The sequence below is a fragment of the Pteropus alecto genome, unplaced genomic scaffold (assembly GCF_000325575.1).
Source record: "Pteropus alecto unplaced genomic scaffold, ASM32557v1 scaffold50, whole genome shotgun sequence".
Lineage (NCBI taxonomy): Eukaryota > Metazoa > Chordata > Mammalia > Chiroptera > Pteropodidae > Pteropus > Pteropus alecto.
In genome coordinates, this window is record NW_006431918.1 from 8,302,851 (window position 1) to 8,314,651 (window position 11,801).

At 33.1% G+C, this 11,801-nt stretch overlaps 1 protein-coding gene across 20 annotated transcripts in view; it reads right to left on the reverse strand.

The window, feature by feature from the left end:
- DCLK2 (doublecortin like kinase 2) overlaps positions 1 to 11,801 on the reverse strand; it is a 153,843-nt gene that overhangs the window by 127,589 nt on the left and 14,453 nt on the right. For all 20 annotated transcript variants that reach the window (XM_015600706.2, XM_025042829.1, XM_025042822.1 and 17 more), the window contains exon 2: positions 8,800 to 9,134. In XM_015600706.2, the coding sequence (XP_015456192.1) occupies positions 8,800 to 9,134 (335 nt within the window). The remainder of the gene's footprint in view (positions 1 to 8,799; positions 9,135 to 11,801) is intronic.

Below are 11,801 nucleotides of genomic sequence, written 5' to 3' on the forward strand. Positions count from 1 at the left end.
CTACCATAAACCATTACAAAAAAAGAAAAAAGAAAAATTTAAATAAAACTTTCACTATTTTAGTCTTATATATAAGGAAAAACAGAATGCTCTTTTCAGGTAAATGCTGCTTCACTTCTAAATCTTTAGGCTCAGAGAATTAACCATGCGCGGAGGCGAACCTCCAATGACTTAGGAGCTTTCCAACACTTTATGCTGGGAGTCTGGCAGCTGCATCGCACGACAATTAAACTGTTCTAAAAATATACCAAGAGAATATTCATGAAAGCTAGTCTCACTGCAGCATGGTGCTCTTCCCTACTTAAAAAAGGATTAATTTTTAAATCCGGGAAATTGCACAGGGTTACTGAAAAAGCAAACACGGACTCCAGCACCATTTTTCTCCATAAAGTAATTTTTAGTTCAGAGCCAATTCTCTTTCCATGAGGCATCACCCCTAGAATGTGGATGACCACGGTTAAGCTTCACTTTTGCTCTCCAGAAAAGTCAATGACCATAAGGCTGAAAAGAAACACCTCCCCCTACTAAAGGGAACAGAGGAAAACAGGCCAAAGCACAGGTTTTTAAATTTGCACTGTGATCTGCAAACAAGTTAATCATACATAAAACTGAGTCAGGTTTTACTTGGATGAGAAGAGGTACAGATTTCAACAGGTTCTCAAAAGCTAGTATAAGTTCCTAAAGATTTCTTGCCTATAAAATTAGCAAGCTGAACTAAATAATTTCCTATATCAGTTATACATTCTAAAATACTATACTAACTTGGCAGCCATCCTTGTTTTTACCATAAGGCATGATGAATTAATGATCCTTTCATGAAATCTAATAAGAGTTGTAAAGTAATGTTATATATTGGTAGAAATTGTGATTAGCAGACATTAGTGATGTATTATGAAAACAACACAACAAATCCAAAAATTAGCTACCCACCAAAATCCATCAATTAACTTTACAAAGCATCTCTTTCAAGTAATCTTGACTCAATTCTGAGTCAAAATATCCCAAAGCAACAGTTACCTGAATTCACTAAATACCAGAGATATACTCACAGAATTTTTGGCATCTACAAAGATTATAAAGCAAACACTGTATGAAGTGATAGGTCTTTCAATTCAAGATTAAGGCCACATAGTTTCATAATGTGGGCTATTTGTTTTTTTTCAAAAATTTCCTTTTTGTTCTCCCTATTAAGCTTAACATTATCAACTCTAGTTGGTCGGCTCTACACAGGTTAATTGGCTTTTCTCAAACTATTTTCTAGAACCAAAAGTAGCAAAGGTAAAAATGGTAAGAGGAATGCAGGTGGGCTACAACTGCACAGAATGTGTTTCTCCACGCAACAGAATAATTATGCATATTGTGCCTGGCTGTCACATCTAATCCTTTCCTAAGTCTCTCCCAGCTACAGAAATTCTGGGGCACATGCCAGTAGGACTGCCAACTAGGACAACTTTTCATCTACAGCTTTGATAGTAACTCTCAAACCCCCAAAACTTAAACCTCTTCTAGTAACTGACCTCTAAGAATCCATTCTAAGGAAAGGAAATGATCCAAAACGTGTTAAATTCTATGGGCAGCAAGATGACTGGAGAATAAAAGAATGAAAAACTGGAAATAACCCAAATGTCCAACCATAGGTTAAATTATAACATATCTCAGCAATGGAACATTATTCAGTCACTTAAGTATGAAATCTGAAGAGTATGCAACATGGAAAAATATGATTAATAAGTGAAAAAGAACAGGATACAGGATTACACATTAAAACCACGTTATATAAAACTATGTGTACATATGTATTTAAATTGCATTAATAAAACTGTTATTAGCGGTTCCTTCTAAGAAGTAGAATGAAGTTAGGGAAGAAGGGCAGACGTGAAAAACTTTCACTCTGTGTTTCTCTGAATTTTTCCAGTAGAAATGTACCCATTTTACATGGATAGTTACGTCTTAAAAAAAAGTGTATGTGAAAATCTGGAAAGAAATAATTATAAGACTGTTAAAATAGAAGGATTGTGCATTTCTCCTATATTTTCTAAACTTCCTGCAATGCCACATTCTTTAATTTTTAAAAATTAAATCCGTAAAATAACTTTAAGAGTTGTCTTTTTGTCAAGCATATAATCACTTGACCTACTTTTTCATTTTTCAAATCTTACTCGAAGACCACTATTTTGACAACCTATTATTATATAGATTTAGATAAACCCCAGGTAAAATTGTATCACTCTAAAACCTAAAAAAAAATGTTTTAAATAATCTGAGTAGCTTATTAGTTCTGTTTCCTGTCCCTCATTGTTACCACTGATGACCTTCACAGAGCCTGTCCACAGAGGGCTCACAGCACGGCTGTCAAGCGTAGGTCTAGAATCACACTTCTTGGCTGTGAATCTAGCTCCACTACTGGCTATATAGTTTTGAATAGGTTACTTGATTTCTCTGTTTCAATTTCCCCAAAGTAAAATAGGAATTATAACACCTAACTCACAAGGTTGTTGTGACTATTAATGGAGATTAATAGAAAGCACTATCATATGCCTGACATATTAAGCTATTAGCTTTTATATATTAGCTAATTAAGTTGTTAGCTATTTAAGCATTGTAAAACACATATGTAACAATATATTTTAATAATTATTATAAATACTGAAAAATACATTTATAACAGAAATGAAATGAATTTAACACAATCTTTTATGCTCCACGCATTATTCCAGTTTGGATATCAAAAGGATAAGGAAACAAAAGAGTTTCCAGTGATGTCATTTTTCTCTCACCTACACTTTACTTTGTATAATTTGTTGCAAGCTAAAATTGTTTTTCTTAAACATCTCTTAATTTAGTACTGCAGAAACTATAACAGGATTTAAGTGTTTTCCTCCAGTTTCCCATTAAAAGGGAGAAAATATTATTTAAGGTCAGGGGAAATTGCTCATACAATGGATACCGGAATGGCAAAACACAAACTTTACTTCCACAAAGTGCTTCCTTCTTTCTTCCTACCTTTGAAATCACTCTTTGAAAAGAGGAGTTCATAACATCAAAAACAAAGATTAAGCCTCCACCTACAACCTGCTTTTTAAAAAAATCTGCACAGATCAGGGCTCAAAGAACAAATGAACATTTTCTCCCTTTCTATATACTTGGGCTTCCTGCTGTGTTGAAAAATCCTACTACTCTTCAGTCTGTTGATTACTAGTTGGGATAATTTTCCATTACTTGAAACCGATCAGGGTTACCCCACTACAGAGGTATGAGTATATCTAGTAAGACAAAACACAGTTGTCTGGATTTCTATTATCTACAAAAGAAAATGCATGCATTGGGAACAATGTGAGAATTAAAACCAAACTTTGCCCTGACTACTTCAAGGAAAAATTACATCAGGATTAAATTGTAGAAAATAGTTATGAATAGATATCAATCATTTGATGTAGCAGCTTTTGGAAAGATTGCTTTAAATAAGAATGGTTAGGTCGTTACCAAGAAATAAACCTTCACTAGAAACTGTAATGCCAGAAAAGTTAAAGATACAAAATGAATATTATTTACATTATGCTACCCATGAAATACTTTTTTGAAAGTGAGGATGGAAACCTTCATAAACCCTAAGATGACTGGTAAGATGGAGGCACTCCATGATCCCCAAGGAGAACCCACTGCACGTGGGCATCCTAAGGCTGGCAGTGGTCCCAAAGTCTGGAAGTATTTTACCCACAAAGCATCAACTGCTAGCAATTTCTGAGTCTGTTTTGCCTCTGCCCATGACAAGAATCAACTTGTTCCAAAATTCCACTAAATATGTTTCTTTTATGTTAAAACTCTGCTGTTTCTGGGAAAGCTAAAAGTTAGGATTTTTTACACATGTGGACTAAAGCTATATTTGGACCTATCAGTCTCTTAACAGAATAAAGACATTTTTTTAAGAGCTCCATTGCTGCAGTTTATTATAAGAAAATCACTGACTTTTGAAAAATTTTTAAAGTAAACCTTGTTGTCCTAAATATTTCCTTAAAAGTTAAAGAAGCTTTCATTTAAAAACAAAAATAAAGCACTTAATCTAAATTAATCGTGAGTTTAAAAATTATTTAATAGTCATGACGTCTATTTACAGGACATTTTTCTAGTCATCCCATCTATAAATACACTACTTTTAAAAAATAATAATCATGACATTGCTTTTAAGCATTAAATACTTAAAACCCCACAAGATTAAATTTCTTAGACTTCTCTTTAAATACATGTAAAACCACTTGGGACATCTTTATTTAATCCCCTGTGAAGTTGTACTCCCCAACTGCATGTCAGCCTCACACAACAAAGTCAAATAGATGGAAATCCAGGACAAAAAAAAGACGATAAACCATGACATTCTAACACGGCTGCCTCAATTAGATAAAAAGTAGACAAACAGGCTATGAGAAAATCTATAAGTTCTGAAATAAAGTTTAGCATGTGGTCTGATAAAGTTAATATTCAAACAAGTATCATTTCCCTTTGAATCATCTCACTGTATATCAGGATTTCTAAATCTCAGTACTATGGACACATAGTACTCAGTATTATGTTGTATCTGTTCTTTATTTTTTATAGAATGGTTAGCAGCATCCCTGGCCTCTACCTATTACATGTCAGTAGAATCCCTGTGCCCAGTCATGACATCAAAAAATGACTCAAGACACTGCTAAATGTCCCCTAGGGGCAAAAATGTGCCCAGTTGAGAACCACTGCTCTACACTAAAGAAAATCCAAAAGTTAATCATGGATAGAAGCCTAAAATTTGATTTTATTCGATATAAAGTACATGAGTTAGTTGTACTAACAAAGTCACGCCTTATAAATGAGGTCTATAACTAATAGGAAGATATGATCATCCATTTTGACGGAAGATTCAAGGGACGGGGTTTTAACAACGTAAATGCTAATAGTACATGCCGCACCATTGCCTCCTCAATCAGAAAAGCTTTTAAGCCCAGAAAAGATAACTAGGGCCCCTTAAAACACTAACGTAGGTGTCAGGCGGGAATCAGTGACTGTTCATGATGAACTGCCTATTAATTATTTAATCTCTATCCTTGTGTCAAAGATCAGATTAATTTAAGATGAAAACAACAGATGTCAGTAGGAAATAACCAGAAAAGAATATAAAAGTTAAGGCAGAGAGCTAAAATTTTGTGCAGGGACAACTCATTAACAGATCTTAGTTTCTTTCTCATTCCTTTTTCTTTACCTAATCAAAGGTGTCCTTTTCTTGAGAATTTTCAGAAAGCAAACAGTTTTCTATACCCGTAAAAAAAAAAAAATTTAGAAAATAAAATCAAAATGAACACTGCCCATTTAAAGGTTTATATTAATCTTAAGCATAAGATAAATTTCTTATGCTACTTCAAAGCAAGATTTAATGTTCTCTTTATATTTATAACATATATCAACCAAAAACCAGACTTGAAGTTTTAAACAGCAAGTCCACCTATAGCACAGATGTTGAATCAGCACCAAGAAAGCTACAGCTTTTAAAGATACCTGGCCCTCTGAAAATACAATATCCAAAGCTGCGTCTACCAAAAATAAAATCTATAATTTTTCCAAAGAAATACTGTATTTGAAAGTTTAAAAGTATTTCTTTTTTTGCACATGGGAAATGATGTTTAAGTTCTATAAGTTATAAACAGTGACCAAAGTGATACCTGTAACATTTATAGCTACTTGCCAAAATTTGAAGGATTAACTCAGAATGTTTCCATTTCTACAATTTGATTGAAATCAGTCTTTGTTTTCTTTCTCAGTGCTTGAGTTTTTGCTTCTAAAGAGACATAAGGAAGAAGCAGTAGAAATCAGAAGAGTAAATACTGGATTTCTGATGGCAACTTTAATTGTGCTTCCTTCTGAATTAGTTTAAAAAATATTCCTCTACTACTTTATCTTAACACAAAATCGAAAACATACTACAGAGTTTTTTTTCTTGCTTTTTCCACTTAACGTTTTCCCTTCTCTTTAAATATTTCCCCAAACATAATTTTCAATGGCTATTACTATTAATTCTACGGTGATATCATTTAAGTGTGTTCTACTTTAGGGGTTTTAAATTGTTTTCAATCTTTTGCTCTTGCTGCTGGGATGAAATTTTTCTGCATAATTATGTTTGTATCTCGGGCTATTCAAGATAAAGTCCGAAAAGTTAACTTACTAGTTCAAATAGTAAGAACGTTTGTATAGTTGTACAAAACAAAGTGCTTTCCATAAAGATTGTGAACTTTACATTTCCATCATTCTTTGAGAATGCCAATTCTCTGCATATTAAAAAAGAATGGACATTTTCTTTTTCAAAATCATGTCAATCTGAAATACTAAAAATATATCATTGCTTTAATGTATACTTACTTAGATTGAACGATTTTTATGCTTAGTGCTTATAATTATACCTTTTCAAATTGTTTGGTCTTTTACTCATCTTGCCATTGCAGTAAGTTTTTTTTATATTAAGCTACTATAGCTCAATATAAAAGCATATAACCCTTGCTTATGACATCTAGAAAGTTCTAATTTTTATGTTGTCTGACCAGCCTTTCCCTGTGTGATCGTCCCACTACTTTCAGGCTTAGAAAGTCCTTTCCCATTTCAACATAACTATTGACATATCTTTTCTTTTAGTTCTTTTGTTTCATTTTGACATCTATTTTTAAAACACCTGGAATTTATTTTTGGTATGGTATGAGGATGGTGATTTAATATCTGATTGCATGAGAGCCCATTAATCATTATTTCCAAAAACGTTCTGCCTATTTTTCCAGATTAACTTTTAAAATCACTTTGTCAGATGTCCCTCTCCCCCACTCTCAAAAACGTCATTTAGATTCTTATTAAAATTTCAATTAAACTATAAATAAAATCAGGAACAATGTATAGAAGAATGTTGAATACCGGTGCTATCAAGCATCCTTATCTTGGACCTGATTGTCATAGAAATACTTCTACTGTATCATTTGTTTACTAATACATAAATTTACTGTTTCAGATCAGGATTTTTCTTATTAGTCTTAAAGAATTCACCTTCCATTTTCGTTACTAAATCTCTAACTGAACATAGATTTCGTATTTTGTCAAATGCTTTTTTGACATCTTTTGGGGATTACATGTGCTATTATGCTGTATCTTCTAGATTCCAGGTATTAACAGGTTTCTTAATAGTAAGCCATTCTTTAATTCCTATCAGAAATCCTACTGATAGCAGTGTATTATTCTTTAATATGTTGATGATATGTGGTTGCTTGTGCTTAACATCTTTACATAACTATTTCTAATCTGGAGCCTTTTCAAGAATAATTTTTTGGATAATTACTAAAATTTCTATGATTATTTCAATTAGATGTTCAATTTATTTCATTTAAATTTCTCCCTGAAGAACATTCATTTGGAGATTTCCAAATCTGAGTTTCAATTTTTTAAATCTTATTTGCACTTACTGTTTATATGCCGTCTAGGTTTTCCAGTTTGGCATACTTATAATTTTCATTTTTCCTTTTGTTAGGTATCTTAAATATTTGTCTCTCTGTTTTTGTCTTTACTATGTCACTAAGAATTATTTATGTGACTTATCTCATCTTTCCGTCTTATGGTCTAATTTATTTTCACATACTTTCAGAATAAATCTTAAGGTGTTCTGTGTTGTGGTGTGCTATTAATTCAATTTGTAAAGTGTCTATTTCCGGTCATACTATGAACTGTGTTGGGGTAGATTGTTGCGGTGTTAAACAGCCTACTAATCATTAATTTAATTAGAGAAGTCATTTAACCTATATATAATCTACTGGAAGTTTAAAACCTATTTTAAACTTTTTGATAATGTTTCAGAAAACAACTTAGTAACTAAATCTGTTCTCACAAAATTAGAAAACTACTTTTTTTCCCAGAAGACATTGTTCCAGTGTTTCACATTATTCATTCTCAGCACTACATGAGCCAAACACTTCAAATTAAATTATTTTCAAGGGAAGAAACAAAATGGAATGAAGAAACAAATTGAATGTTGGAAACTATAATGTTTACGTAATGTAAACAATTTGACCTTATTTAAATTAGGAAAAAATACACTTCAGAAGCCACATGTTTCCTCTTTAGGAATGATAATCTGATTGTGGCAAAACTCAATATTTGTGTAACTGCTATTCATGCATTCTTGCAATCTGCCCTTTTTTTGGCCCATTAGATTTCCTGGTATATTGTTACCATAACTTGGCTTACATTTTCCTGTGTAATTTGTGTATACTTTTCAGAAATGCTGATTAATTACCTCCATCCTTCCCTATGAAATTCACATGAACATTTCTCTTAAAGTACTTTCTTTGCAATGTATTTTCCATATTATACATAAGGGGGGAGGAACTTTTCTAAAAATGTTAAATATCTTTCATTTCGACTCTTGTGATTTACTCAAACCCATAATGACTTTAGTAGTCAACAGATATCCTTATTCTTAAATAGACAACATACCACCTAATGTAGGAAGGCTCTTCGATGCACACTTTTCCCTCAGAAGTTTACATTTCTCTTCTAGTGACCATAAGAAACACAGATAGATTTCTCTATACATACACTTTTGAGATATTTGAGTAAAGAGAAAGGTAAGCCGCTTACATTTTTTTAATGATAAAAGCTAATACACACACATACACCTCTCAGACAGGGCTAGTAAAATAACATCCAATAGACTACAAAATTCATATTGTCAAACATTTAACCACCACAGTACAAGGAGAGTTTAAAAGTAAGACAGAGAGCTGGGGGCTCGAAACATCTTACCTGCTTCCCGTCCAGCGTGCAGAGCCTCTTGACTACTCCCGAGTCTAGCTTAATGGCTTCGGTGATATCTGTTAAGACCTGTTCAAAGGAATGAGCAGTCTTCTTATTCAGAAGGATCCGCACGGCTTTCCTAGGCTTCACTCCACTTCGAATCACAGTCACTAACTTGGGTTTGATGAAATCTTTGCTTTCCTTCACTTTACTTTTCCCCGAGGAGGGAGTAGCCAAGGCTCGAGTCGTTCCACCTTTGATGTTCACAGACCAGTTTGGATTAATATTTTTGGTGTAATCGACTTTACGAAATGGTTCATTTGATGCACACACATAACTCTCACCTAAAAAACAAAAATCGGTTTAATTAGCATGATTATCCCTACCATGGGAGAAGAAACGCTGAAGACCCATTAAGTAGACTAAACTCAACAGGTTCACTGAAGGCGATTAACATCTTTTACCGCTGGCACTCTCCCCACTCCCCTTTGTTTTTAATAGCATCTAGATTGGTTTTGAGAGAGTAACATGCATCATAGAATGAAACGCACTGGATAAAGAAAGAAGAGAGATCTGAGTTTTATTTTACCAAATACATCACAATGGATAATTCCGCTGCAATTTAGTCCTCAATATCATTATCTGTAAAGTGAATGTGTTGAAGCAGATGAATTCTAAAGTACTTCCTAGTTCCAAAAGTCTATTAACTAATTTAATTGTTTTTAAAATGTTTCATATGGTTGAAATAATTATATCGCAAAATACAGTCATATATAAAAAAGTATTTTCCTCCTTCCAATTATAGATTTCAGTCCTAATCAAAGAATGATCACATCCTCACATAGCTGACTAAATTATATTCAGTTATAGGATCATTTGCTCAACTAATGAAGCACCGCAAAAGAGAGTTTTGACAGCTCGAAGAAACATACCTCAGACATTTTTTCTTAATTAAAAAATGTGAATTTAAAATAACTAGTTTTAATAGGTAACCTTTCCTATATCTACTTAAATGGGAAAGGATATTAAGCAGTTAAAATATGTTCATTACTTAAGTAGCCTTTAGCTCAATTTTTATTAAAACATAAAAACATTATTTGTCAACTGATTTACTAATTCAATGTTAATTTTAAGCCTCAAAATTGTATGTTGAAAAAGTTTTTCATGAAAATCATAATTAATTATGTTTTTAAATTATGGTTTTTTTCTTTTGAGAGACTCAGAAGTCATCTAATTCTTTTAGTTGCAATATAAAACTAGTTTCAACTGTTTGGCATACAAGAAGGTTATACTCTTAAGATTTTCTCTAAGATACTTTTTAATTTGAAAAGAATCCATTATTTTTCACCTATTCTGTATGTCTCATTCTTAATATTATAATTCCGTGATACAATCCTCAAATGCTGTGGTTGCTTAAATTTAAAAAAAAAAAAAATAGTGAAAGAGAATTCCTGAGGAAAACCTATTAATATATTTTACTATTATCAGTATTTCTTGAAATTGATTATTGAAGAACTTAAAGACTCCAAATGGCACATGAAGAATTCAGTAATAGATCAGGCATACAAGAAGGGTCTAAAAAGAGGAGTATTATCTTTTATTTAAAGGTATAATAGGGCCCCTGTCCAAGAAAACTAGGGAGCCAGTCACAGGCTTTAATGCAGCATCTATACCAGTAATTCGAAATCTAGCTCAACCATCACCATTTAGAGGTTTTTTCATTTCTGTAGGTTTATTTAAATCATTTTTCATAGGGTAATCATCTGGTAATGTCACATAATTTCACAAATAGTTATAAATTTATTAAGATAGAACTATACATTACATGCGTGGATTAATGTGCAAAAGTAAACAATTATGATTGTGCTTTAACTTTATAGAGAAAGCAACTCTCACATTGAAAAGCTCTTCCTATCTTATGATAAAAATTTAATTCTATGCTCTGATCCAAAATATTAAAATGGAAGAAAATAAAGGAACTTAAGCAAGAAAAGGTGGCTTTTTTTTTTTTTTTAAGAGAAGAGAGAAGTCAGCTGGGGAAAAGCCTTTCCCAAAATAGAGAGAAAAGACAATGGCAAAAAGAAAACGAGAAATTTCCTATGTCAGAATTCCTTATCACTCTAGCCCCGGAACAGCCAACATACGAACCAGGAGAACTGCCTTTTAAATTTGTCTGTATTTTGCCTCTTTACACAAGTTCAGAATGTCAGAATGACAACAGGCAAAGAAAGCCTGTCTTTTGATTTGTTTGTGTGTGGTTACGGATAGATTTTTAATTCCTTCCATCTTTCCCTTCCTCCCTTCACAATGTTTCTATTAAAAACTCATAGATCAGTTCTCTAATAAAGTTTTGAACCAGCCCCACCATGGATCCACAGGAGATGCAAACAATAGTTCATAGAGTACTTTTCTGTTAAGCCTAGAGTCCTCTTCACAATATGCACTGAATACCTACTATGTGACAGCTCACCTCCTAGGTACTGACATGACATGAAACTGACTGGCATCACTGGCCCTCAGCATTTCAGCATAGAGGTTCAGGACATGGTTTTGATGTCAGACTTGTGTTTCTGTACACTGGACACATAAACTCCTAAAATACAGATGTCAGACTTTGTAACAACAGCCACCATAATACCCAGGCTAGCTTCCTTGTTATAGTCTCACCCAGATCAAGTGCCTGATTGTAATTTTGTCACTTGTATAGGTTTGCCAACAGGGAGAGAGTACATGCTGACAAAAGAATTTAAGATTTTGGTTCTTTGGGCAGTTACAGCTCCTGCTGTTAACCAAACAATAAATATCATTCTGTTAGATACCAGGCATCTACAAATTGACTACAAGCAATCAGCCTCCCCGCAACCAGATTCATATTATTGTAGGGACTCTTGTGTAAGATTTATTACTCCCCCGCCAACTTGTCACACCTCCTTTCCTCCCCAACCTGGAGAGCAGCTTCACTTCCTACTCAGATTATTCAGCCAGAAACCTAGATGTCATCCTTCATTCTT